The sequence below is a fragment of the Falco cherrug genome, chromosome 13 (assembly GCF_023634085.1).
Source record: "Falco cherrug isolate bFalChe1 chromosome 13, bFalChe1.pri, whole genome shotgun sequence".
In the NCBI taxonomy this organism is placed as follows: Eukaryota; Metazoa; Chordata; class Aves; order Falconiformes; family Falconidae; genus Falco; species Falco cherrug.
In genome coordinates, this window is record NC_073709.1 from 21,811,051 (window position 1) to 21,836,508 (window position 25,458).

Here is a 25,458-nt window from a genome sequence, read left to right on the forward strand (position 1 = left end):
GAACAGATCTCATGTGAAACAGAGTTTCAAAAGATAAAAAGTTGCTGTCTCCCACCACTTAGCCTTTTGAAGATTAGCATTAGTGAGGCACTAATATTCCTTGTGTGCTGCTATCACAGAAGGAAGGTGCATGCGGTAAGTACTGGCATCGAACTTTTGGGGTTAGCCCTCGTCAGGCAGGGCACGGCTGCACCGGGACGCACCCCACGCCAGCCCCTGAGCACTCCCTGCTGTGCTGCTTCAGCATGGCCACAGCGATGCAGCACCGCATGTTCAGGCACCTCTGGTTTAGGGAGTATCAATGAGGCCTAACTGCACTGTGTTCCCCACACCAGGAGATTTGAAACGTTACTCTCTACATGTTTCACGATTTGGAATAGTGCAGCAGATGTCCTGAGGATGAAGCCCCTTGTCTACCCACCACCGTGGGTGCCAGGGGGAGACGGTGCAAGTTCTGCTTTGCTGCCTGGCCCAGGTACGGTGCCCGCAGCCATGGGAGTGGGGAGGGGGATTTCCTAGGATGGGAATAGGCTGGGCTATCACAGATGAGTGATAGCAAAGGCAGGACTTATCTCACCATACTTCAATCACCTAGAATTTAAACATCTAGTGCAGGTCAGTTGCCTGGGCTACCTCTGAGATCAGCAGGGAGAGACAAACACTGTCAGTGCAGGACTCATCTCATCCTTTGACAGGGACTGCTCTATAATAACTGGAAAAAAAAAATGAAAATTCAAAAGGTTACCAGTCTCACTTTGAGGGTATAATCACTAGGGATTAGTCTGATAGTACTAAGCTCTTTGCATCAAGCAACTCTCAGGAATAGTGAATGCTATCGATTTGGGCTAGATATTAGAAGCCCAAGAGCCCATCATCCTCCTACCACTCTCTCGGAATTGTTGCATTCCTCATACACAAGAAAACTGAAGTGCCATAGCTAATTGATCTTGAAATAACCACCAAATTGTCACATACTAGTATTTTGACTTCCCTAGCTGAATCTACCACAAATGGGACTAAATATGCACATTTTCCTTGGTTAGCTCTGTATTTACATATGCTCTTTTTCTTCCTTCATTTTATTATTTACATTTTTGTTCAACTACCAGTTTTTCTAGGCTTGTGAAATAATCACAGAAGTGAGGAGCAGTCTGATGTTACTTGCCGTAACAATTCCCTTGCTTAAGCAAGATTTTAAAGGTTTCTAAATAACAGGCCCAGCAACCACAGCTTACAAAATTAGACTGTAATTTCTTGTCTTAGCCTGAATTAAATCAGGGAATGGCCAGATCTTAACAGGGGAAGAAAAGAACAGAGAAGCCCCCAGAAAACTAGTGACTCTTCCGTGACATCAAGCTCTACTGGGAAAAGCAAAAGCTTGTTAAATTTTATCAATTACTCTGTAAATGAAAGACTGGAAAAGATGATAATCTCAGCTGCTTTTAAAGGAAATCAATTTCTAGCCTGGAGAAGATGCTATCTGCTATGTATTTATGCTTTGCTATGTATTTCTCAAGTTCTGAAAATTTTAGAGTATAACCTACATTGTGGATGCATCTACATTTTGCTGAATGATCAGAGGTGCCTTAAATTTCATTGTATATGAACTACAATTAGCAACATGGAAAAGTTCTAATCTTTTCTGTAAAGAAGTAGCCCTGACTGAGTAACTTCTACTAGTGAAATACTGATAATATCAGTATGCCAGAGTGCAAAGCTGGGTGTATGTTTTCATGTAACATTGCTCTTCACTGTAACACAACCTCAAGCAATAAGGTCAAAAACTGTTAATCAAATAGGAGATCAATAATATGTATGCAGTGAAGCCTCGTTCCCTGCTTAGATTTCATTTCTCTTACCTGGTCTCTTCTGTAGCTATAAAGAAACCATCATCTGAAGCATCAAGCCAATTTTGCCTCTGTCTCTTGATCACTGGAATGGTGCTTGTCTTAATGGCACTTGCACTGGCTTGCAAGACCTTACCATTAGTCATATGAACATGGGGAGCAGCATGCTGAAATCATAATAAAAGGGAAAGATGTTTGCCTGAGAAGAATCATAATCCTGTTAACTAATTCTGCTGTAAAGGGCAGCCTACGCACAGCACCCTTCTCAAAAACCAGCTAGTCTTCCTCAGCCAGTACCTGCAGTCAGGTAACACCCTGTGTGCACCGACATGTTTTATCCACAGGTCTTAGAGCTCTTTAGAAGCTAAATTAATTATCGCTAATGCCATTTTATACAAAGAGAAATTGAGGCATGAGTCAACGCCATGAACAAAGCAGTTCCACAACAGAAACCAGTTGATTTTAGCAGAGAATTCCCGTTTTCTGAGCAAAAAGCCAGCATTCCAGCCAATCCGATATAAGACTTTTTTTTTTATTCAAGTATGGCATTAATCTAAGTTTAAAAAAATCCATACTTCTCACTTTATAGGCCCTTACTCTGCCTGTCTTTCTTTTAAAATAAATGCCACCAAGTAAGACAAGTGGTTTGGTCCTGCTGCTAACCTAAATGGGAGCAGGATAACAAAGGTTTGTATCACCTTGCTGGTGTCATGGTTCTTAGGTTTACTCACCAGTCATTATATACTAGAGCTGACTGCAATATGTCTGCATTCATTTTAATACAGATGACATTAAACATAAAATGATACAATAATTTTCCACTAAACCTTTTTTATAATTGTGCAACAAGAGCAAGTACACAAATCTAACCAGAGAAGCTGTCTTTTGATACATGAAAAGGAGAGAGTGAAAATAATGTTTTCCGTATTGTCTATAGGTAACATTTTACAAGAATATCCCATGACAAACGTATCAGTCTTGGAAATTCAAGCCTTGTTTCCCACAAAATTGATTATCAGCAGGACTAACAAACAACATTATTTGATTAGACAGGTATCATAGAAGACATTATACAAAGATGAAAGTTTGCTTACTTTCTCTCACATGGATTCAACACCATGTTTTCTTAGGAAGAAGTACTACTGTTTTCTTGGCGAAATAATACCAGTATTCCACATTACTGCTGGCATTTTTTGTAGTATTCCTAAAACGTGCACAAAGCTGCACGCTCATGGGAGTACCCTCTAATTAGAGGACCAGTTCCACAGTCACTGAGTAAGGAAGGGGCTGGTAGCATCCACAGAGACTAGCAGAACAGAATACAAAACTAATCTCTTAAATCACGCCATTAAAACATAACAGCCAAAAAGAATAAACAAGGTTGTCATTTCTTCTGCACAATTCTTACACTCTTATTCAATTCATTATATTCACATTATGCCAAAACTTTCAACATGCCCCAATCCATACCATTTGCTACCTCCAGAAGCACAAACTTTATGCATTTGGCAAAATATTCCAGTGTTCATTATTTTAGTGCAAATAACTGAATAATCTCCTGTATGGTTCCTCAAGATCTGATGTAACAAACCCAAACAACAACAAAAAGCAACAAGACATCAATTTTGAGGAGTGAGTCACATATAACTCTTTCTTCAAGACTAATAGGATTTATGGTGAATTTAGCTGTTGCTGCACATGGGGCTGTAAATCTATCTTTGTAGTCCCTCTAAATATTTGCCTATTTTTTTCTGTTTTTTCATTCCATCTCTAAACTGCAGTTTAGTTTCGACATATTTTTTTATATGGGCTTTGGTGGGGAGGAAGAACTAAAGGACATGCTACTAGAAGTAATTCAGCCGTTATTTAGAATAAATTCAGGATAAAATACATAGTTTGGATTAAATCAGAAATTCATAAAGGTATTTCACTGATGATCTCTTAGTGTACTAAGTGGATAGTGCTCAAAAAGCGACTAAGAATTCATGCACGGAAAACACTGCCATACATGAGATCTTACATTAATTATTTTTATCTGGCAATTGCCAGTGGCATGCATTATAAAGAACATTCAAGGGCCCAAATGGCAATATTTTGCTGTGCTTCCCCAGTCAGAAATGGGTTTAAGTTATCAAATATAATCTTTTATATGTTTTCCCAGGCTCCTTTCTAATACACCATTGAATATTTCCTTTACTCAAGGCAACACACACGGGCAAAAAATGTTCAGGACACGTACAAGGTACAAAAAAAATGTATTTCCTAGGGCATAAACTCTGAAGAACAGTTAAGCCTGATGGAAAAAGTATGTGTTTTTTCATAATACTCTTTCACCCAGCAGAGACAGATGTCATTACTAGTTCTGAACTTCTGTTTTGTCTACTTTTATTAGACCCTAAGTCTTATTCCAGGCAAGAGATAATATTAGAGAAAATGGTGCAACAGTTACAATATAATCTCTTTTCTGTTACATGGCTGGAATTTTTTATTTCCCTTGTCCCCTGGTCCTTTCAAAATATTTCAAGAAATTAATTACATTTCACTTAAGGACAAGAGAAAATAAGATCATTGTTCTCCAGTCTGTGCTAGCACACTATCTTTAATTTTTAGTTAACCAAAACAATTGAAGTTCTTAAGTAGAAAATCAGTTCATTAGCTCCTCTCACAAAAGTATTTACTGCTGTGTATAAAAATGAGCATTCAGTGCCACTGTCATACTAACATCAACACCAAGAGCAAAATGAACCTTCACACACGGTACTTCTGAAATGCCTTTTTTTTTTTTTTTTTTATTATGATGATTTTAATTTTTCCCCCTCTAGCAGTTACACTAGAAAGGTTATGAAAGCCTCAGGAATACCACCTGTACTACCACAGAAACTCTATTCATTCAAGAACGCTGCATGCAGAAAGCTCCAATGATTTCACCCTAACATTACCACATGCCGTTAGCAGCTGGCATTTTGATTTTGACATGTACATCACCAATAAGCTGTGTTGTGATTTTGCAACAAAACCACCGGTATTACGAGTCCGCATACCAGGGCCAGATCACAGAGCAGCACCTGAGTAGCAGGACTTTACCCAGAGTTTGCTAACTGCATGCTGGACAAACCCTCCTCTGTGCCCAGTGACTCCTTTCCGCCAAGTTTTCCCTCATCTCAGTCTGGGTACGATCACTGAGCTCTCTTGTACATCCAGGACAAAATCTTTCCATGCCCAAAAGATGTAACGAGAAAACCTGTCTTTGAATGCACTTTAAAAACTTCGCAAGGCTAAGGGAGCTCTGGCTCAGGCAATGTTACATCCAATAAAGAACACAAAATACAAAAAAGTCAGCAGAGAGTTATCTCTGGGAAGAGTTTCACTTACTGAACAGGAGGTCTCCATGCTGCAGACAGACACATCCTCAGCGAGCCCTGGGACCAAAAGCAATCTTTTCAAGGTCTTCAACAAGGAGGAGTTTATGCGAGAACCATTTGTTATAATGTCTTCTCAGCTCCACCTGTCCCCTGCTACAACATTTCTCTGGGGGAACCGTTCTTGGGTACTTCTCTCACAGACTGGTGCACAGCTTCATTTTTGAGAGCTGCTTGCAAGTGCTGCTCATCAAACTCCCCTGGCAGGGGCACGGATTGCCCAGCTGCATACACAAACATTCCTTTCCCAGTGGGCCACTGAGACGAATGCAACTGTCCCTTTCACGAAGAAAGAAGCGGCATAAGAACTGTGTTTCCCTCTGTCAAATTTTCTGGAAGCAGCAGCACAAAGTTACTAATGCAATGAGTTGCTTAACTGTAAATCCAGGCCTCTCAACACAAGGTGCACTAGCAAAAGGCTTTGCTGCGCCTGGGAGTTACCTGTGTAGTATCACTCTACACATGACAGGTGCTGTAGTGGCAGCCACCGGCCCAGCAAAGTTTGGATACTATTTCAAAGACACCTACAAAGATACTCCACGCACACCTTATATTAAAGGGGCAACTTAATACAGCATTTTTATTATGGAGGGTAAATCTCCTATCCTCACTAGCTCCAGAGGAACTTCAAGCACAAGGGTATTAAGATGCACATCAGAAAGCCAACTTGTACCAATTCAAAAACCAGACTCAGATCCCAAATCACAGTCAAGGTTTCTGTCTGTAAGTTTCTCAACATTTACTGGCATATAAGTGGCCAACCATTTCTTCATTAAAAGCCACTGAAGATTCTGAAGACATCCAGCTTTAAAATAAATACATAACATCAACAGGCACTATAATGTCAAAAGTAATGGTGAATGTTTATGCTGTGGCTGAAAGAACATTTAATTGGATTGTCATAAATTTCTAAATGAACTTGAATTTATGATTGCTAACGTTTTGCCCCATCCTTTCAAAGAACAAAAAACTGGCTTAAATTAGCATTTTAATTTTTTTTGTCACATCTTTAAACAAAAAATCAAGTCAAATCAAGCACAGCAGCAGAAGCTCACTACACTGAGAGAAAGAAAATTACTAGATGAAATCAGACATGCTGAGATGATTGTAATAATCCATATTAACTGGCTCAATATATTTTCTATTGATCCAACCATTCAGGATACAGTGTAAAACAAGTGTAGAATTATGTCAAGTTTAAACTGGGTATCGACTCTGTTTTGCCATGCCTGAAGTGGTTTTCTTTGCAAAGGCATTAGCGTTGTACTTCTAATATGCATCAAGGTTTGGGGCTGGTTTAGTTTACTTATTCATAGAGATTTCAGATGAATGCAAAAATTAAAAAACACAGTCTTCACACAGCTTGGAGTCGCAAACGTTAATTCTAGCATGCAGGCATGCATTCATCTTAGGTATAGAATTTAATTTAAGAAACATGAAGGCTATTAAAAAAAAGATTTTCAAACTACAGCTCACAATCACGGAATCAACCAAATAGTCAACACAAATATTACTTTAGAATCTCCTGATTGGCTATCAAGCCTTTCACAAAACACCTAGAATAGATGTAATGCTGAAAATCCAAGTCAGTAATTTTTCTGTGCAAGGGAAAACCAAAAGAACACCCAGCTCCTCACTCCCAATACTTTCCCAAAGCATCTGGGCTAAAATACTACAATGTTCGTAGCCTCTGTATTTCATGGAAGTTACAAAAAAGCTATGTAACTTCTGAATAAACCATGTCTCTAACAGCAGCACTTTGATGTATTTATTTATATAAATCAGTAAATTAGTAATGAAACACTAACTTAGGCATCTATCCACAGAATAAAAGGGAATTAATTTTCTAGTTAAAACACAGAAGGCCCCCTCCTTCTCCCTCCCCTTATGCAGACCCTTAAATTTTTTTCTGGCCTTTTATTTTTACAAAAAGAATCTGAAATGAAAACTAGGGAGACATCACTGTATTTCAATACAGAAGAAGATTTCTTGTAATGCTCTTTAGAGAAACTGCATTTCTTTTTCCTTAGCAAAGTACGTCTATTCCTTGCTCATTGGCTTCAATTTTAACATAAATCTGAATCTTCAGAGACAAGATCAGATTTAATGCCTTACTTATGTTATTTCACCACCTATAAATACAACTTAAAAGGAGTTCAAATACTTCAACTTGGTAAAACAGAAGCCTTTTTACATCAAAGCATCCGAGGCAGTATACAGATTTGCTGTTATTCCTCTCACATTCTCATTGACTGAAGATCATGCTTTAACTTTTTATCTGTTACAATATTAACCATAATCAGTCAGAAAAAGGGGACTTTATTTCAGGGTAATTATTTATTGCAGTAGTCATTCAAAAATGGATCTCAACACCATTACTTTACTATGTCTGTATCGAACAGATAATCTCATATTGTTTCTAATGCAAGGAGTAGCACATTTTCTGGCTTTACTGACATATTCTACCTACTCATTGGAGAGTAAGAAATTTTCCATTACGCATTACTCATTCCGTTACACAGTTATGCTTTAATTGCAGAGAAGAGTGGACATATTGTTATAACCTTTTCACACTAAACAATATTTATTTTTACTTGTACTTTTATTTAATTAAGTGCAATAGGCAATTACTACACACTGACTGCAGACCATTAGCTTGTGTTGTCAGCAGAGAGGTCTGGAGAGGTTCACAACACAGGAACCTCAAAAACTCAAGTTATTTTGAAACTTTTCTCTTTAAAGTTTGGCCATGTTTTGGTGCAAGGAGAAATTTTATAGGCAAAATCCCTGTTTCTTTGGGTCAGTTTTCAGAGCAGTTTTGATGCATTAATGGAAAAGAGAGACTGACAAAATGTGATACATTCAGAGTAAAACTGATAGGAAAAAAATAAAGGGAAACAAAGACTGACTTTTTTACCAGCTTCAGCATTAACCTCTACCTCTTTTTGAAATCAATGCAGAATTGGAAAAATATTGAAAAAATTTTCAATCCCTTCCAGAATTTTATAGCAGAGGAATACACCTGAATAACTGAGCATCTTATTTTGAAATGGGTCTATCTAAACAAACAACTGTATCACATCCAGTAGAAAACAGAAACATCGCTTTTTCCAGACATATCTCTACTATTTTGAAATTTTGTGATCTGTAGTCCTTACCTATTTATTATCCAGTTGCCCTGGATTATTAATGACTATTTATGATAAAGGCAACGAACTGTATTTATCCTTTGTCCCCTGTTGACTCAAGTATCTGTGTGGGAATGTATACATCCCACAAATGCTATACACTCAGAAGAGGTAATAAACTTGAAGTGACATCCTGAAAACTGTAGGGATGAAAACAGGCAAGCTCACATCAAGTTTTGTTGCGTTTTATTCTAAAATTTCAAAACTTGCCTCAAAAATTGGTCTTTTTCCAGAAGTGGATAACCCTCTCCCCAGATTTCTACAGGACAGGCATGAAACATTCCCAGCCAGAGATAAGTTTTCTTTAGGTGAATTTTTGTTCAGTCCTTCTCTGACTTATGAGGAGTTTGAAACAGAAAGAGACTGATAAAATTTCTCACCTATAAAAACCCAAGATAGACACGAAGTCCGCAACATTTTTACACATAAAACTTTTAAATCTCACTTCTGAAGACGTATCTACCCGTTTAAATATTTCTCTATTTCTGGAACCCAAACAAATCAGACTCAAGGTAAAGTCAGAAAGCAGACTCAGAGGAAGTGATGCAAGAAATCACTCAGCTATTGTTTTGAATTTTAAACATGCTCTAACATGTGATATATATAGAATACAAGAGATTTTATCATCATTAATTTGACAATCAAAAAACACTTAAACATGTAACACAAAGAATCGTAACTGGATTTTTCACCTATTCAAACTGACAGCACTGGTACCTCCCATTTTTTGCCAAGATTTCCCATGAAATGCTGTAGCAGGCTAACTCATTTTATCTGTACAGTGTTACTGGACTTTATAAAACAACATGCCAGTGGCTTAGGATACTACCATATCCACTTTGTTTTCAAAAGGAAAAGTCCTATCTATAGATAGATTGATACCTGTAATCTTCTCCATACTTACCATTATTGTTCTTGTTGTATGGCTGGACGATTCTGGAAAACAAAAGTAGTACAGCATGTTAGAGTACTGTCTTTACCCAGAAAAGCCCTGTTCTCTGATCTCATCCTGACGGCTAAGATGCTACTGTTCAGCTACAACAATGAACATATCAGAAATGCAGATTGGAAAGATTTCTCATGAAACGAGCTTGAGAATCATCACTGGTCCTGAAAATATATGGCACACTATAGTGTGCTGTTAACTGCACTCATTCTCTTTGCCTAATTAACCTCTTCTGCAAGCAACTACAAAAATGGAACTAATTCATAACTCATGTTTCAAAAAGTGGGGTTTTTTTCAGTGTGCTTTTAACATACGACATCGTTGAACATAGAGGATTAGCTCTGCAGAAAAAATTGCAAACTGTATCAGCATAGTTCCATTACTAATTCCATCTGAAAAAGCTTATAAAACCAGACAATCATTTTTCTGTGAATTTTGAGATGGATTCTCAGTTTGAAATTGATAAGGTATACTGCATAGTGTAACATCCAGAAATTTTAATTATTCTTTCCTATATGATAAATCGGGAGTCAGTCAACTGAACTCACAGTTATATTTATATAAAAATGATGAGGAATCACTATTAGGCCAATAGCTAACATAGACTTCACTTTGTTCTTCAAATTAAATTGCTTTTTTCTTCCCCTAAGGAAAGGTATCTCGCCCTCTTTGGCTTTAAAATGCTACAGTTGTCACATTGCAGCCACATTTTTTTTTCAAAAAAGTGTAACTTCAGCAACTAAACATCCTCCTAATTAGTTAACAAAAACTGCAGGAAAATTCACTGCTGATCTATAAGATGCAAGATGATGCTACCAGCGATCTCACAGGCTTGCTCAAAAATTTGGGTAAGATATCACATTGGTGATAAGAGCACAGATTTCTTTTGGAAGAGACATTTAACAACGCTACATGGAATTCTGGGTAAAATGTATGCAATTCTGCACGAATTGACTCAGCAGAGTCTCAATTCTGCAAGTGAGATAGTCATACAATTACAGTGGGTTAATTATTCTTGCCCTGGTTCCAAATTGCAATTCTTATGGGGGTCCCAACTGGCACCACTTACACAAAGAATTCTCCATGGGTTTAGTTATAGTTAAAAATAGTATTAAAGAGATTAAAAGGACATGAGAAAGAACAGCTGCACATCTCTTTCTAAAAAAACGATAATTACATGCTCAAATGGGTGTTTCTCTTTTACTTTGAACAGTCACCTTCACCAGTCTGAAGGCATAGTTCAGTCACTGATACAAACACAAACCATTTTAAACATCTTAAACTGTTTAGAAACTTTAATCCAATATTCAGCAGTAATCCCTGTATCTAGTTTACATTTGTACAAGTCTTCATTCTTAATCGACTCTAATTTAAAAAATAATGTATCTCTCTCAATACAGCTGTCAATAACTTCCCATTGATAAAGGTTCTGTGATGTGAAAACCCACCTAAAGCTACTGATATTTCAGTTGTGACCTCCCCTCCCAGCCCCTTTTTCCTCTCTTTTTTTTTTTGCACAAGAATTATCATGCATAAAAATACATTTAGGCCATCAGTCCTCCAGGCAAGTTTTAAACTGGTAGTATAAAAATTAAATGCTGTGACAGTCTACTGTTTCCTGATAACTGAATACATTTGGCACTGTTATAAAGTAAGAGAAGATAACAGTAGAGTGAAGAACTCTAAACCCTGTTCAATTCTTATCTTCACAGTAAGGCTATTTTTGTTATTACAAGTGTATTTATTTTTTTGACATCCCAGTGAAATAACATTTCAGGATCTGAATGTTCCTGAGAAAACGCAGAGGCTGCATTCACGGAGGTATAACCACCTGAATAACTCCTGACACAAGGACTCACACCGTTCATAAGCCCAACTACCCAGAAAGAAAACAAGCCAAACTATCCCCAATCCCGAGGAATCCTCAATTTAAGCAGAATTATCAGATTAAACAAAAAGGATGAGGCTTCCTCTCTCTTGAAATATAGAGAAGATGCATTACACAGCACTTCCAGTCACCTCCAAAAAGATCCAAGTGAAAACCAAAAATCCATACTTTTTCTACTCATACATTACCATAACAAAAGCTTCGCTCTTACCCAGAGGTGCTATGCTTTTGGCGTAGTTTTACATGCCAAATCTACAAAAACTATGCTTAGCCACAGTTGTCCCAAAATACTCAGTCACCCTCTCAGTTCCACAGACAACAGAGAAAGAATATCTCCCTAAAGGGAACTGAGGAACAGCTGAATGTACCTGGAGGCTGTTAAGCAGCATATTTTTGAAGAATACTTCACAGACATTCTTAATGCAATGCACTCTGTTAACTCCAGGATATTGATAAAATCTATTAATAAAACCGAGCAAAGAAGTGAAGAAAGATCTGTTATATTTGTAGAGTAATATCCCTGTGCTATATCATACAATAAAAAAATTCTGGGTTTTGCACATCATTTTCTTAGCTTTTACTGCTGTAGACACTGAATTATTATCAAAGTCGCCAAACACCTTTTAGAAAAACTCAAGCATAAATAGAGCGCTGGGAAAAGAACTGTTTAATAAGTAGACAGTCAAAAAAATTCTAGCAGACAACACCAATTAAGGTGCCATTGCTACACAGTTTAAACTCTTACATACTCTGATACCCAAATATTCAGATTTCAGGACTGAGACGACAGCGGTTTCTTTCAGAAAATAATTACACCCTGATTTGGCAGGACTCTGACCAATGTTTATGCATGAACATGCACCAGCAAATTCTGTGGAAAACTTTGCTTTCAATTAGGGCAACTAAGGAAGAAAGCCCTTGCTTCCAATTAAAAAGGCACTCATGCAGCACTCAGAGGCGTGTTTTACAAAAGGTCTGCACGCCAATGCAACCTCCAATGCAGCTCGAGCACAACAGAGCTTCTTTAAAAAACACAAATGCCTTGGTGTTCAACACAACAGAAACCAACGCATGGATTTTCAGTTTTATCTGCCAAGTTTTAGAATGCCTAAGGGAATTTAAATAATTGGGCTCAAACAACACTGAAACTGCCATCAGTGGACACGGTTTATAAATGAATTCTTACAGCAAATGATTTTGTGCAAGGCAATAATCTGCACTTGTACTTCTTCAGTAGAAAGGAAACTCCAGGATACAGAATGGTTCTCCCCTGATGGCCGATGAAGTGAATTACTCCACTTTAAGCAGAAATGTCAGACAAAATCACTAGCAAGGGGTTTTGGTGATGTGATGCAAGTAAATCACAGAGCAACTTCAGTACCGAGAAGATGTTTAGAAGCTTATTATTGTGGAGAATTTGGCAGAAATAAAGGCAGAAACTCCCCAAGATGCTCATATGCTCTTTCCACAACATATTTGAACTCAAACAGAAATAAGTTGCGAAGAGAAATTCCCTCACATCAGAAGTTGCTTTACCAAACTTAATGACCAATCAAGTGTTTCTCCCTTTTTACAGGCACCAGGACATACAGGCACTATAAAAGTTTCCACTGTAAAACCATTTAAGACTAAATCAGAACAAGTCCACTGCTAAAGGATGGTGCCAGCCGCAGAATTATTACAAGTTTACACATTGTTCCCTAGCAACATGTTATTTTTTTTTCCCTTAACAGTTCTTCAAGCCAGGATAGAAATCACATCCTTAATAACGCTCCGGTCCTTTTCCAGCTGTTCACTTATGTTTATATATGGTATCCTTTAGTTCTGCTGATAGGGAACTTAGTTCTCTGATCTTCACCTTTCCCTTTTATATTAATGGGGTCATCAGCAATACCAGTGGGTGAAAGGTGCCCTTTGTCTAAACCTTCCAGAATAAATATGCTTGAAGATAATGTCATTTAAGCATATGAACAAGTCAGACAGGCAACAGCAGCAGTGTTTAATCCTGGTAACACTCCGAGATTATTACGGTGCATAAGACTACAGGAAAGAACTTTTTCACCCAGACTAGACCACCTTATGAAATAAGCTGAGAAAGTGAGACAGTTTCATTATTTCTTCTCCACTTGGGTTATGAACATTTTAAGTAACCAAACGTAATTGTTTTTTTCTTACCAGTTTGCAGCAATGGAACAAGTACCATTAAGTGTTACTTCAAAAGTATTATTATTACAACAACAAAAAAATAATCTTATAATCACACTAAAAATGAGCTCGACTTAACTTGAGGAAGACCTTTAGTTTACCGAGACAGAAGTTTGTAACACTGGAGAAAAAATATACAGACAAGAAAAGCAAAATCCACAAAAACATTCAAAATTATCACAAAGCATTATCCTCAGGCGCAGGGTCTTTGCAGTTAACTGCCTAAGCATTTTCTGAATGTGTCTTTCCTACTGCATTATGTACTAAAATTAAGAACTATTGCTCTGCAATCACAGGTTACAAAAAATAATCAACCTACTTGACAGTAATCATACACAGAAGCACTTTAAGTACGAACTGCAGATCTTGAATCCAGAACACGTAATTCATGAGGTAATACGCTGCTAACCCTGTTATCCAGCAGACAGGACTCTCTTTCTGCAACTTTAATTCTTTAAAATAATACTAGGGGAAAGTAGTGATTCCAGGAATTAGGTTCTGGTTATCTGCATTGCGTTTTTAACATTAACTTAATTACAGTGTTGTTCTTATTGTTTGCTGGTTTATGAGCTGATTTATTCTGCCAATTAGAAAAGCCAGTGTTAATGCAATTTCATGCCTGTACATTACCTGTATATAAAAAAAACACTGATTCAGCAGCAGGAATGGGGTAGTTCAGCATCAAGTGCCCTTTCCTCCACCTCTGATTCCACACAGCTTGCTCCTTCTAACCCCTGCTGTTGCCCGAGTTATCAGAAGCACGTGTTACACCCTGAACGCAGAGATACAATGCTTATCTTCTCCTAAGCATTCATTTCCTCAGCACAACAGAATGAGCGATGTATGGCACACTCAAAGTGCTGCATCAAAGCATGAATGCAATTCTAGTTTTGCGCTTTTTGTGAAACAAATGCAGGCAAAGAAGCTTCACAAATCCAAAGGCACATTTTTGAAAGAAAGGAAATAAACGAAAAAAAAAAAAATCCCCTATTAAGTTCCTAGTGTAGGTACACCCTTGGAAATAACTTACATTTCACAATATACAGTAAACCTGAGAACAACAGATGAATGGAAATTGTCTTTTGACTTTGGCAAACAAAAGCAATCGCCGTCCATATTTAAAAAACGCACAACACAGTGCTATGCTACGCTAATGCTTAGGAATAGCTCCTCCTCAGAGGAAATTCAAGGAAACACTGGTGTGCAGGAATGCTTCTGCTCCTCCCAAGACCTCCTGCGACCAAATTCAACATAAGTAAGTCACACTGCTTACATTTACCGACTGAACAAATACTCTGCAGTTTGAGCAGTTTTCAGACACAGAATGGAAGACTGTTCCTTTATTTGTAATCAAAGAACCTCAAATGCTTGGGAGATAATTGTAAAGTGAATTCATTGCAGGCAAATGATGACTGAACACTTATCACTGCAAGACAATATATTGTTTTCTCAACTTAAAGAAATTTGGGGGAGGGGGGAAAGATTTCTGTTTTTCAGACAAAAATACTTTCTTCCTAGTCGATTATTCTGCGTGTTAAGTCACAATGTCATTTGCATTGCTGGGGCTGGAGGAATGAAGACTATAGTGGGGACGGGGGAGTCATCAACTCATTGTAAAGGAACTGAAGGAAAAACGTTTTATAATAAAAACTTTTAAATAGGAAAAAAAAAAAGGCTTGAGACATGCAAATATGAAATGTATGAGATGTAGTAGCTTAGTTCTACAAATGACTGACAATGTCAGCAGTAACACCCTGGGGTAATTACAGCCTGTGTCATTTTCCAGGTACATTATTTGGCTCTGGAAGTTGTCACTAGTTCATCATCTCCAGTATTGTCATTTGTACCTCTGCAAACCCAAGTGAATATACTGACCACAAAAATGCAAGCTTTAGAACATTGTAGTTTTCTACCAATTATTTAAAATGATTGCTTCCAACTGGACAGTGAAAATAGAAACTGGCTACTCTTGTGTAAGCTGCAAAAATCAAAGGTAAAAAGGTTGTCTGAGGGTCAAAGATGGCTTCAATGACTTCGCGTAGGAAGTCATGACAAGGCTCTTACCATAAAGCATTTCATACCATGACATAAATAAACACTCCAAATAATGTATATTGGGAAATAACCAGGAGTCATAAACACCCTTTTCATAGTCCTTTGCTTCTCCAGTAAATGACAGTTCACACAGCATTGGTTTTTCCAGGGAGATCTGCTTTCCATGCTCACATTTCCATCAGTATGAGCACACACATTTCAATAAGAGGTCTGTAGCCAAGTATTTCTAAATATTTGTTGGTTACACCAAGGACCAAAGCTAGAATGCACATGTCCAAAGTAAATTTCAGAGAAAAAAAGTGATTGTGGAACAGTATATAACTTTTGTTTCTCATTACTGGGAAGAGTGGGTATACACAATTCAACATTAATCACACTTTGTGTTCCAGCACAGAAGAAATGGCCGAAGTGAATTTACAGAATAGCTTGTTTATCACATCTCATTTCTTCTCCTTCAGTTGAGAATCACTGGTAGGTAAGGTTTATATCAATTTAGGTAGGTTTACAGTTTATTAATATGTAAAGGAAAATCTAAGATCTTATTTTTTGAAGTAATGGAGTGCCAGATGTTTTTTGGTATGCATTTCATGCTGCTAGCCTGCCACCACAGTAGAACGTCTCCATCTCTACCAAAAAATAGTATTGTGATAACGATCAGACACCTTTGAGAAAAATCAACTCTCTGCTATGAAATTCCGTCCTACAGTGAAAACACCTTCTCTGTAATGTACTTTCATATAGGGTTACGTGAAGCTAATTATGATGAAGCACATGTTAGAACTGTTTTCTGTTTCAAGAAAATTTGGGGCAGGAAAGGCTCCGGTCTCCCTGCTTGTCAGTTTGGCTGCTTATATTTTTCATGTGTTTGTCAAAGGAGAGCCTCATCTTCCCCATGGAAAAATAGGAGTGAAATACAAGCCCTCCTTCCTTGCTTACCTCCTCGATAGCCAATACTATTAGTCATAAGCAGAGACAGAAGGACTGACCAAAATAGCATCTAAGAGAGAAGAGACTTTTTTTTTTAGGTCATTCTCCCTTTGCCAATTGCTCATGTCACCTTCTCATCTTGCTGTGCCAGAATGTGCAGGTTCCTAGGAAAACAGACCCCAAAACTGCTGTCTCTTTCTTAGATACAGCTACATACTTCAGTACATTCAGGAACAGAAATTTGACTGTTGAAAGAATCCTCTTGAAGGCATCAGGACATCTCAGCCTGAAATACAGCATTAAAGGTCTGGGCAGGGGAAGAGAGGAGGAGGATCAGGGCTGTTGATCAGAGTCTCCTCAGCCAGGAACAAGTCACAAAAATGGTATCAACGGACACAGACCGACTTGTATAACTCACTACCAAAGTTAGTATCTTGGAAATCCTGTGGATATTCTGATTCTGATACAGGTAACAGTAAGGAAATGCCTGCCAGCTAACTGAGATTATATGCATGTAAAATACCTCCACCTGACGTTTCTTAATATTACAAGAAAAATTATCATTACTCACCCTGCCAAAACAATAGCCTGATGTGAAACTTGACTACTTGGACGCTCACAGTTAAGCAGCTTGTGGGTGAAAGTAATTGCTCGGAATAATTCCAGACACTAATTTAAAGATCAGATTCAAAACATCCACAAAGCACTTTACAGTCACACCTGAATCTTCCCATCAACTCCAGTCATAAAATTGGATACACGTAATGTTCTGCAACACTGTGATTTTCTGAAGATGGAATTTTCCCATTTGCAAGAGACTGCCTTCACTGCTGAGAACCACTTAAAATATTTTGCATTGACTTTATTCTCAGCAGCAATAGAAATACTGCATCTCAGAGCAGTTACAAGCACCAGCATGCGTATGACATGAAAACTCCCCAAAGTACTGTGATTTTTTTTTTTCCAGAATGGAAAAAAACTTTCTGGCATTTTTCACATGAGATTTGCTGTTGTTTGAAAATAAAAGGGAAAACACTTTTCTAAGACCATCCAGAAAAACTCTTCCTCCTACAATAAAGGACACAAACAACTACAAGATCTTCTGCCTATCTAGTCACAATACACAGTGCTTAAGCAGTGCAATTTTACTTATGTCTGTGCCTTATACATGGGTTCACGCATACAACTACATCTCCCACTCACCAGTGACTGACACGCAGATCGGTTAATAGCAAGATCCCAGGGCACAAACCCACCATTTATGAAGAGATGAATGAGCTCCCTCATTCTTGATAAAGATTGAGCAATAGTAGTCAGAAATGACAGACTCCCTCACCTCTACTGGTTGCACCAGACTCTTGCTGGAGGTGCATCCATGGAAAAATTAAAGGGAAACTTGTGCCACATTGGGCAAAATCAAGACTCAAACCGACATAAGACTCCTGTAAGAAATGCTAATAATGTTGTTCTTTATTACTCTTAAAAGCATTAAACCAAATATGAATGATGTTTCTCATAACCTTCCCCCACTCCTCCATACAGGCAGAAAGAATTACCATTTCCATATTACACTGCCTTATTTCTGAGCCAATAATTATTAATCTGTTAATAACCAATTCTGTCAAAATACAGCACTCAACTCACCTGGCCAGTAAGACTGACTTCAAATATGCATATCTAAATAGATATTTGCACAAGCCTCAGTGACATTTACTTCAGTATTGTAAATTATGTGTACCTCAAGTACACGTATTTATATTGTTTCTTCACAACAAATTTCTAACAATGTTGGAAAAAAGCAAACCTGAACATGCAGACATTTATATGTCAATAACACTAAGATTATGAAAATAACACGAGAGAAGACTAAATATAAGCCCACTGTGCTCCTTTTTGTTTGCTAATTTCATTAAAGCATGCATTGAAAGACAGAATATATCATCATCTCCATAGCAGGCTTTCTGGATACTGTTAATTGTTACAATGCAATAAACCCTGCAACAATCAATAACGTTTTGGAACCAAAAAAGCTTTTTAGTGTATTTATGGAAACAAAAACTCTGGAGGTTGACAAAACCTTTCATTACACAAATAGTGCACCGTGGTCAGTGCAATTACACAGAAACCACCATTTCCCTAGTTTATCTGGTCACTGAGGTTTTGCTGTATACTGAAGAGAAAGTGGATAAATTATGGCAAAAAAAAAGTGTATTTTGTATTTTACCAATAAGCAGAGAGGGAGTTAAATGGCAAATGTTAATCATTTTTAAGTTGAAAGCAACCAAGGACCTGTCCTGTTGAGTATTACTATACTGGTTTGTTGCTCTTTCTTTGCATTTTATTTACACTTTGCAGGCTTTTAATTAAAGAGAGTGGCTAGGATAAGAACTGAAATAGCCATTTTTAAAGACCAAAATAGCCACTTTTACGCAAACAAAATACAGATTTCAGTTATTTAGGATATAGCCTTCCAGTAAGTTACTTTTTCACAGAAAACAAGTAAGCAGAAGTAGTAACCTCCTAAAGCAATGACTTACAGTTCTCAATACTAATTTTTCCAGTTAGATGTTATTCTGTGCAAACTGGCTCAACACAACTGACTGACTGGTAAGAACAAATCTCTGTGGCCAATGACTGGTTTTACACAAGTTTTACTTTGAAGAGAACATCTGTACTAAGTAGAAGAAAAATTTTAAAGACTTCCAAGCATGCCTCCTTATAGGGACACAACGAGGGACAAAGTTTATCTTGAACTTATTGCTACAGCCTTCTCTACAGCAGAAACGTAACATCATCTTTATTTCCAGGTGAGAGTCATTCATCACTCAAAGCTCATATAGACAGTCCCGTCTAACGGCCAGCACTGGCGGCAGGGGGAAGCAGCCTTCGTTCACATTCCCATGCAGCAACTACCAGACCATCCCTGCAGAATTTCACACTCAAGGATCACAGTGGAAATTCAGCATTTAAAGCTACACCTACTAATGTCATCATCTTTTCTTCCAAGTCCAAGTCACGTGGTTGTCATCTTGGTCCACCGATAGCTTGTGTTGCCACGCATGTTACTTGCCTGTTGTGTAACGGCGGGCTGCACACTACGCAGAGGCCCAAGCAAGCCTCTTCTGTGTATACTAAATAACCACTTTTGTTGAAATATGTAGTGATTTCTATCTAGGTATTATAAAAAGTACTGTAGGCATTTTCACTGGAAGATACAAATAGCATTGGCGATGACAGAAAAACACGATCATTATGGGAAGATGATGGAAAACGGATCAAGTTTTTCTTCCTGTATTTGGAATACTATTTCTAGTAGCTCATCTAAAAGGAAAGTCCCTCTCATTTCTACCTTGACCTATTCTGTGAAGCATGAAGAGTCACCTCTTGTGCAGATCATGTTCTGAACAGTCTTGTTTCGGAGCCTAACTTCTTTCAGCTTTCTAATCTCAACAACCTTATTCAATTACAGAACAAATAAGCCAATGGCTTACAGAAGTTACATCTCACAGAAAGAGAGCTCAGGAATGGATACATTTGTTTTCAGTGCAAACAAATTCTATCCTGCTGGATTCTTCTCTTATTTGGACAAGAGATTAAACTGTTCACAGTTCCAGGTGATTAAAAAAAAATAAAATCAGTAACATACATTCACTTTCCCGAATAAAAAATAAAGAATATTTGAGAAAAGTTAGTCTTACCCACAGATTTCTTTTTTTTTTTTTTTGCACAGCTTCATACCTGCTCTCCATTTGCACCATACTGAAATGAAGTGGACATCACCTCTGGTGCTGCTCAGTGTACACAAAAAGCCTCTCCTGCACCTCTGTGACACCCCTTCTGCCTCCTCCTCTGCAAGTGATAGTCGCTTTCTAAGGAGCTCCTACCTTCCACCAGCCCTTGTTGCCAGGGCTACCTCTTGTTTTAACTGACTCTGTGACATTGGTCTTGGAAGGCAAGATGACAGAAGCTATTTTCCCTCTACTATCAATCTCACTGTTCAGAATCCAGACTAAGCCATGTTTAGAATTCACATATTAGCAAAGAGATTGGCTGTAAACAGGTCCAGTATGTATCAAGTAATTTCGTCCAGAATAATTCAAAAGGTCTTGTATATCTCCGCAAAGTATTTCTTCAAATAAAAATGCAATGCAATAAGCAAAAAAACCCCCAGAGGTTGCATCTCTACCTTCATCAAATTTGTTTTATTCTCTTCTTGTCCTTTTATATCAAGATTCGTAAGAAAAATGGTAAAAGGGGTTTTGTAAGAAACGGCATTAATATATCCAAGTTCAGTGAATAAGCACCACCGTTCACTGCATTAAGAATCAATGCTATAAACATGCTACCCACACCTTACACACCTGCTGGTCTGCACCCCCTTATTTAACATCATCTCAGGTCCACAGAAAGTTTTGTAATTCAGAGACTTAAAAAATATTTCTTTATATTCCTTCACATACCATCAAGACCGTTATGATGGCTGTAGTTTCTTTTCCCCAAAATACTTAATGAAGAGTGATTGGAGGGTGCAAGCAGTCGTTTTGCACTTGGACTTTGCAGGCTTGGTGTTGACCTGATTACATTGGGTTTCACTGCAGGGTGAATCTCTGTTTGAGATGAGAGAAAGAGAAAGAGAGACAGAAATTATACATACTTGATCTAAAAAATAGTCTATTCAACATATTTAATTTACATTTACATTTCAAGTGGAAGAAAAGAAAGTTTATTCTGCATGAGTGTCTTTACAGGACCTTGAATAACAATTCAAACGCAAGTCTTATTACCTACAGTTCCTCCAAGCAGGAAAAATTTATTTCACTTTAGATTGCCCAAGTTCAATACTATGGTGTAGGTGTGTAAGGATTTCAGAGGTTGAAGGGTAATACAAATCAACCTGAAACAGTTCTGCATTTACATTTTCCTGCCCTTCTGAGGCCTGTATTGGAGCGATACACCTACGGATTTTTTTGCAAGCAAATAAAAGCATTTTACTACAGTGAAATCACCTCAGTACCTCAAGCTACTCATTATTTTCTGTCACAACAACAAGCTTTAGAGGATCTTCCCAAACACGAGACAGCAGGTGCAGCCCAGCCACAGCAGGGCTCTGAAGCTATTGACCGTACCGGGTCCCCCAGGTACCGCCAGAGCCCCACAGACACTGCTGGGGAGCTTCAGCCATCCTGGAGCTCCCAATGCGGTTCTCGGAGCATGATTATTTTGGATAAGGAGGAAGCAGGTCGGGTAAGAGGCAGGGAGATGCATCTGGCCAGCACGCTTCAGGGTGGCAGCGGCTGTGTTTGCCAAAAGCTGACACAGCCGTATGGAAATTTCGCAGTCACCCGCCAGATAACAGCGGCAGAAGGAAGCCCCAGCAGAGTCCGCTTGTCCTTCATCAGGAGTTTGCTGAACCAATTAACCTATTCCCACCACACACTTGGGTTCAAAATGCCACCGCTGCGTACATCCTCAGACAGCCCCAGATGTGCGAGGGACACCAGCGTGCCCGGGGGCAGGTCCCCGTCCTGCTGACGCCGGCACCGAGTACCAGCTGCCGGCACCACCAGCCACCTGGCTTGCCCACCCAGCGGAGGGGCCTGGGGGTGGACGGGCTGGCAGGTGGCATCAGGAGAGTCAACTGCCCCCCGGGAGCGAGATCGGAAGGCAAAAATTAAGTACTTCCCCATCTGTAGCCCAGGTTTGCACCGCCTGAAGCGCGCTTCTTTCTGCTCTTCTGTTTATAAAGCATAGAAGCTGGGAATATGCAGTATCTGAAGTAAGGCCAGGTATCCACGGGTGAGGCCCTCCAGCCTCTGCCGCTCTCAGCTGTCATGCAGGAGAAACAGAAACCATTGCACCAAGTCAAAGCCCACTGCAACAGCAGATTCTTCCGCCTTCAGAAATGCCAAGGAAGCACGATGCCACGCGCCCACCCGCCCAGCTCCATGCCCTGGCTCCCATGGAAAGCCCCCCCTGCAGCCGGCAGGCACCCAGCCCACCCGCCCCGGCCAGCGACCGGCGGTGGCTGCAGGCAGCTGGCCCTGTGCCGCGAGATCACGGTGTGCTTGCCACGATAACCTCTCAAAGGCAGACCCATAAAGTTGGGACAGCCAAACAGTTTCATCAGTACCCTACCAGGTAGAAAAGAGCACGATGACCACAATGACTTGGCCACGCTGCACCGGGAACAGCATGCCAGGAGGAGACACCGCCAACAACCTTCACATTTCAAAAGACTTCACTTTGTTAACTACTGGTTTAGTCAGAGCTTCCAATCACACTCTTAAAGCATGAACACCCTCTTCCAAGACACTTCAAGAGGGTCAGATAAGAAAGAGTAAAGCAGGGTAATGCACAGGCAGGTGTTAGGATAGCACAGAGCCAGGGTACAGGGAATTGCTTCAGGGCACTCCTGTAGATTTGGGGGGGTGGGGTGTAAAGGCTAGCTTGATGTCACCAATCTTTGCAGAATTTACTTAGACAAGAGCTTTCTACTGCCATTCACTGCAGTACTCACCCATTTTTCATATAAAAGAGTTTAGGAACACCAAGTATCCAGCACATTTCAGGGCATGTCCCATTTGTCATGCTGTAGAGAACAAGCATCTATTTTGCTTTTTAACTAAAATGGGAACAGAGGCACGCTTAATGTTATGAACTTTACTGACTGCTAAAGCAAAACTTTTAACCGAAACAGGAAGGTTTGTGCTGTCTGCTGAAGACAACTGGAATTTGGATTCTAAAAATGCTCATTTGGCAATCTTTTCCAATTCTCTGAAGGAAATGCTTAAATTTTAGGGCGAACACCACTAAAAGATTATTTCCCATAGAGCTCCAGCAGCTGCATTCAACATATGAGAACTCATAAATTCCTTCTGTCTACAGTGTATAGGAGATATAATTTTGTATTTTCAGGGTAAGCAAGCTGAAGAAGGAAGCATTTGCTTCCTTTGACTTTTATTCCATTTGGAAGTCACTAATGTTCCATTAGTCTACCACAAAGGCTGTCCTTCCTGCAGTAGAGGGAGGAAGGCAGCAAGACCAAGCTCTTCCTTTAAGTTGTAGAAACAATCTTATTAGCCAGGACCACTTTGCAATGGACTGTGTCCTTCCTGTGAGGTCTTAACACCTTACATTCACCCATCCTCTGTGTTTAGACTTGCTTCAAATATTTGCGTGATTTAGATCAGCACTTTCTAACTAGCTGCTTCATCACACCTGAGAGGGGTAATGAGGCATTGCAGGGTTTCTGCCTGAATTACATTATCCCATTGTATTATTGTGTTCTGGAATAATAGTAATTAGGGGTATTTTAATACCTGCTGCTCTCATCCTTGTTCTATTGCCTACTACTTCACTGAAAATCTCCTGTCACCTGCACCTTCTGCTAACTCAGAGAATTATAACATCCAAACAACCCAAATTCTCCCTTCACCCACACAACAAGTAACCAGTTGGCCAGAATCAGACTATATGATCATTTCTGAAATAAAACAGGAGTAAGAAACAATAATTGAATGATGTATTTAGGAATCCTTTTCTAAAAACTTTTCCTGTTTCCACTAACGTCACTAGGGTAAACAAAGAAAATTTGAAGTTTCCTACTGAGTCACTTAAGTAAGCATCCTGGATTCCACGGGTGCTTAAGCAGCTGCACCTCTCTCATCTCATCCCCTCAACATGCATCCCAGCTGGAAACATTAGCCTGGTTTCCTCATAATTAGGAGGTAATATAGGACATTTAATTAGCCAGGGGCTCACCTTAGGGGGTTTGTTTAGTAAGCACAGCGATGACTGAAGGGATTGCAGGGGATTAGCCCCAGCTCCCTGGAGGACAGGACCTACTTTAATACTTAACCTGCCTCACCTGTGGAACTGGCAGCCAAGAAACAGAGCTGGGATAAAGGGGAGCGATGACCCAGCACCTGCAGGGCACTGAAATCCTCTCTGCCTCACCAGCAGGGCTGAAAACAGTAGTGCCCTGAGACACACAGTGAACTGCATGCCAATAAATGTCTGTGGGAATGGCATGACTGACTCCTGTATAAGGTATCACAAAATATTTAATACTAAATTTTATGGGGAAAATAATGCAGGCGTTACTTACTCACTGGAACATGCAAAAATCCCAAATAAACAAAGAAAAAAAATCACAACCAAACTGAACGGAAAAAAAAACCAAAAAAACAAACACCAAGGCAAATGGCAAGCAAAAAGCCAGTTTCTAGCCATCCTTATACAGCTAATTCAGATGCATGTATTTAACTATACCGGTTACACTTCATATCTCTGTAACATATATTTGCTTTCAATTGTAGCGAGATGCCTTCAGCTGTGATACCTTCACTTTCCATGCAATCAAACGCTAAGCAGACTCTACAGAGACCTGTATTTTAGTGCAGTTAATCTTCTACAAAGCCTTCACCTACCTACACATCATGCTGACACTGTTCAGCCCTTTACTGCCATTAAACCTACAGATGTAACGCTCTCAGAGGTACCAAACCAGCCCCTCACTAACTAACTAACATGGCACTAAACACATGCAATATCTTCTACGATTACAGACACTGCCATTTCTTCTTTTGACTGCACAGACAGCTCAGGCAGACAAACCACCTCCTGCCCGACTTGCCCCCCCCCCTCCTACAAGCACAGCTCCACCAAGTTCATCAAAGCAGTGCTTTCCTCATTCACTCTAATGACAACATATGTCATACACACAGCTGGGATGCCTGTAGGAAGTTATCACCAGCTCTTTTCTTAAACTCCAGGGCAGGAAGAATCAAAATTCAGTGAGAGTGGGCATTAATTATTTATTAGCGTGCTTCCGGAAGTTTGGATTTTGTTAAAATTGATGTTCTGGAAGAACAGTTATAACTACATTAATAGCTGATTTCTGTTTCACTAAGTCAGACTGTTACTGTTTACTTTGCTCCAGCACAAAAAAAACCTCCTACTGATTGAAATTCTGAGCAAAACA

General features: G+C 39.1%; 1 protein-coding gene across 4 annotated transcripts in view; it reads right to left on the bottom strand.

Annotated features, from left to right (window-relative positions):
• The window catches only part of MTA3 (metastasis associated 1 family member 3), a 135,903-nt gene that overhangs the window by 19,859 nt on the left and 90,586 nt on the right, over positions 1–25,458 (bottom strand). For 3 of the 4 annotated variants that reach the window (XM_055725908.1, XM_055725905.1, XM_055725906.1), the window contains exons 16-18: positions 20,936–21,082; positions 9,359–9,390; positions 1,860–2,014 (exon numbers count right to left, since the gene is read on the bottom strand). In XM_055725908.1, the coding sequence (XP_055581883.1) occupies positions 1,860–2,014; positions 9,359–9,390; positions 20,936–21,082 (334 nt within the window). The remainder of the gene's footprint in view (positions 1–1,859; positions 2,015–9,358; positions 9,391–20,935; positions 21,083–25,458) is intronic. The other variant, XM_055725907.1, reaches the window with a different exon arrangement.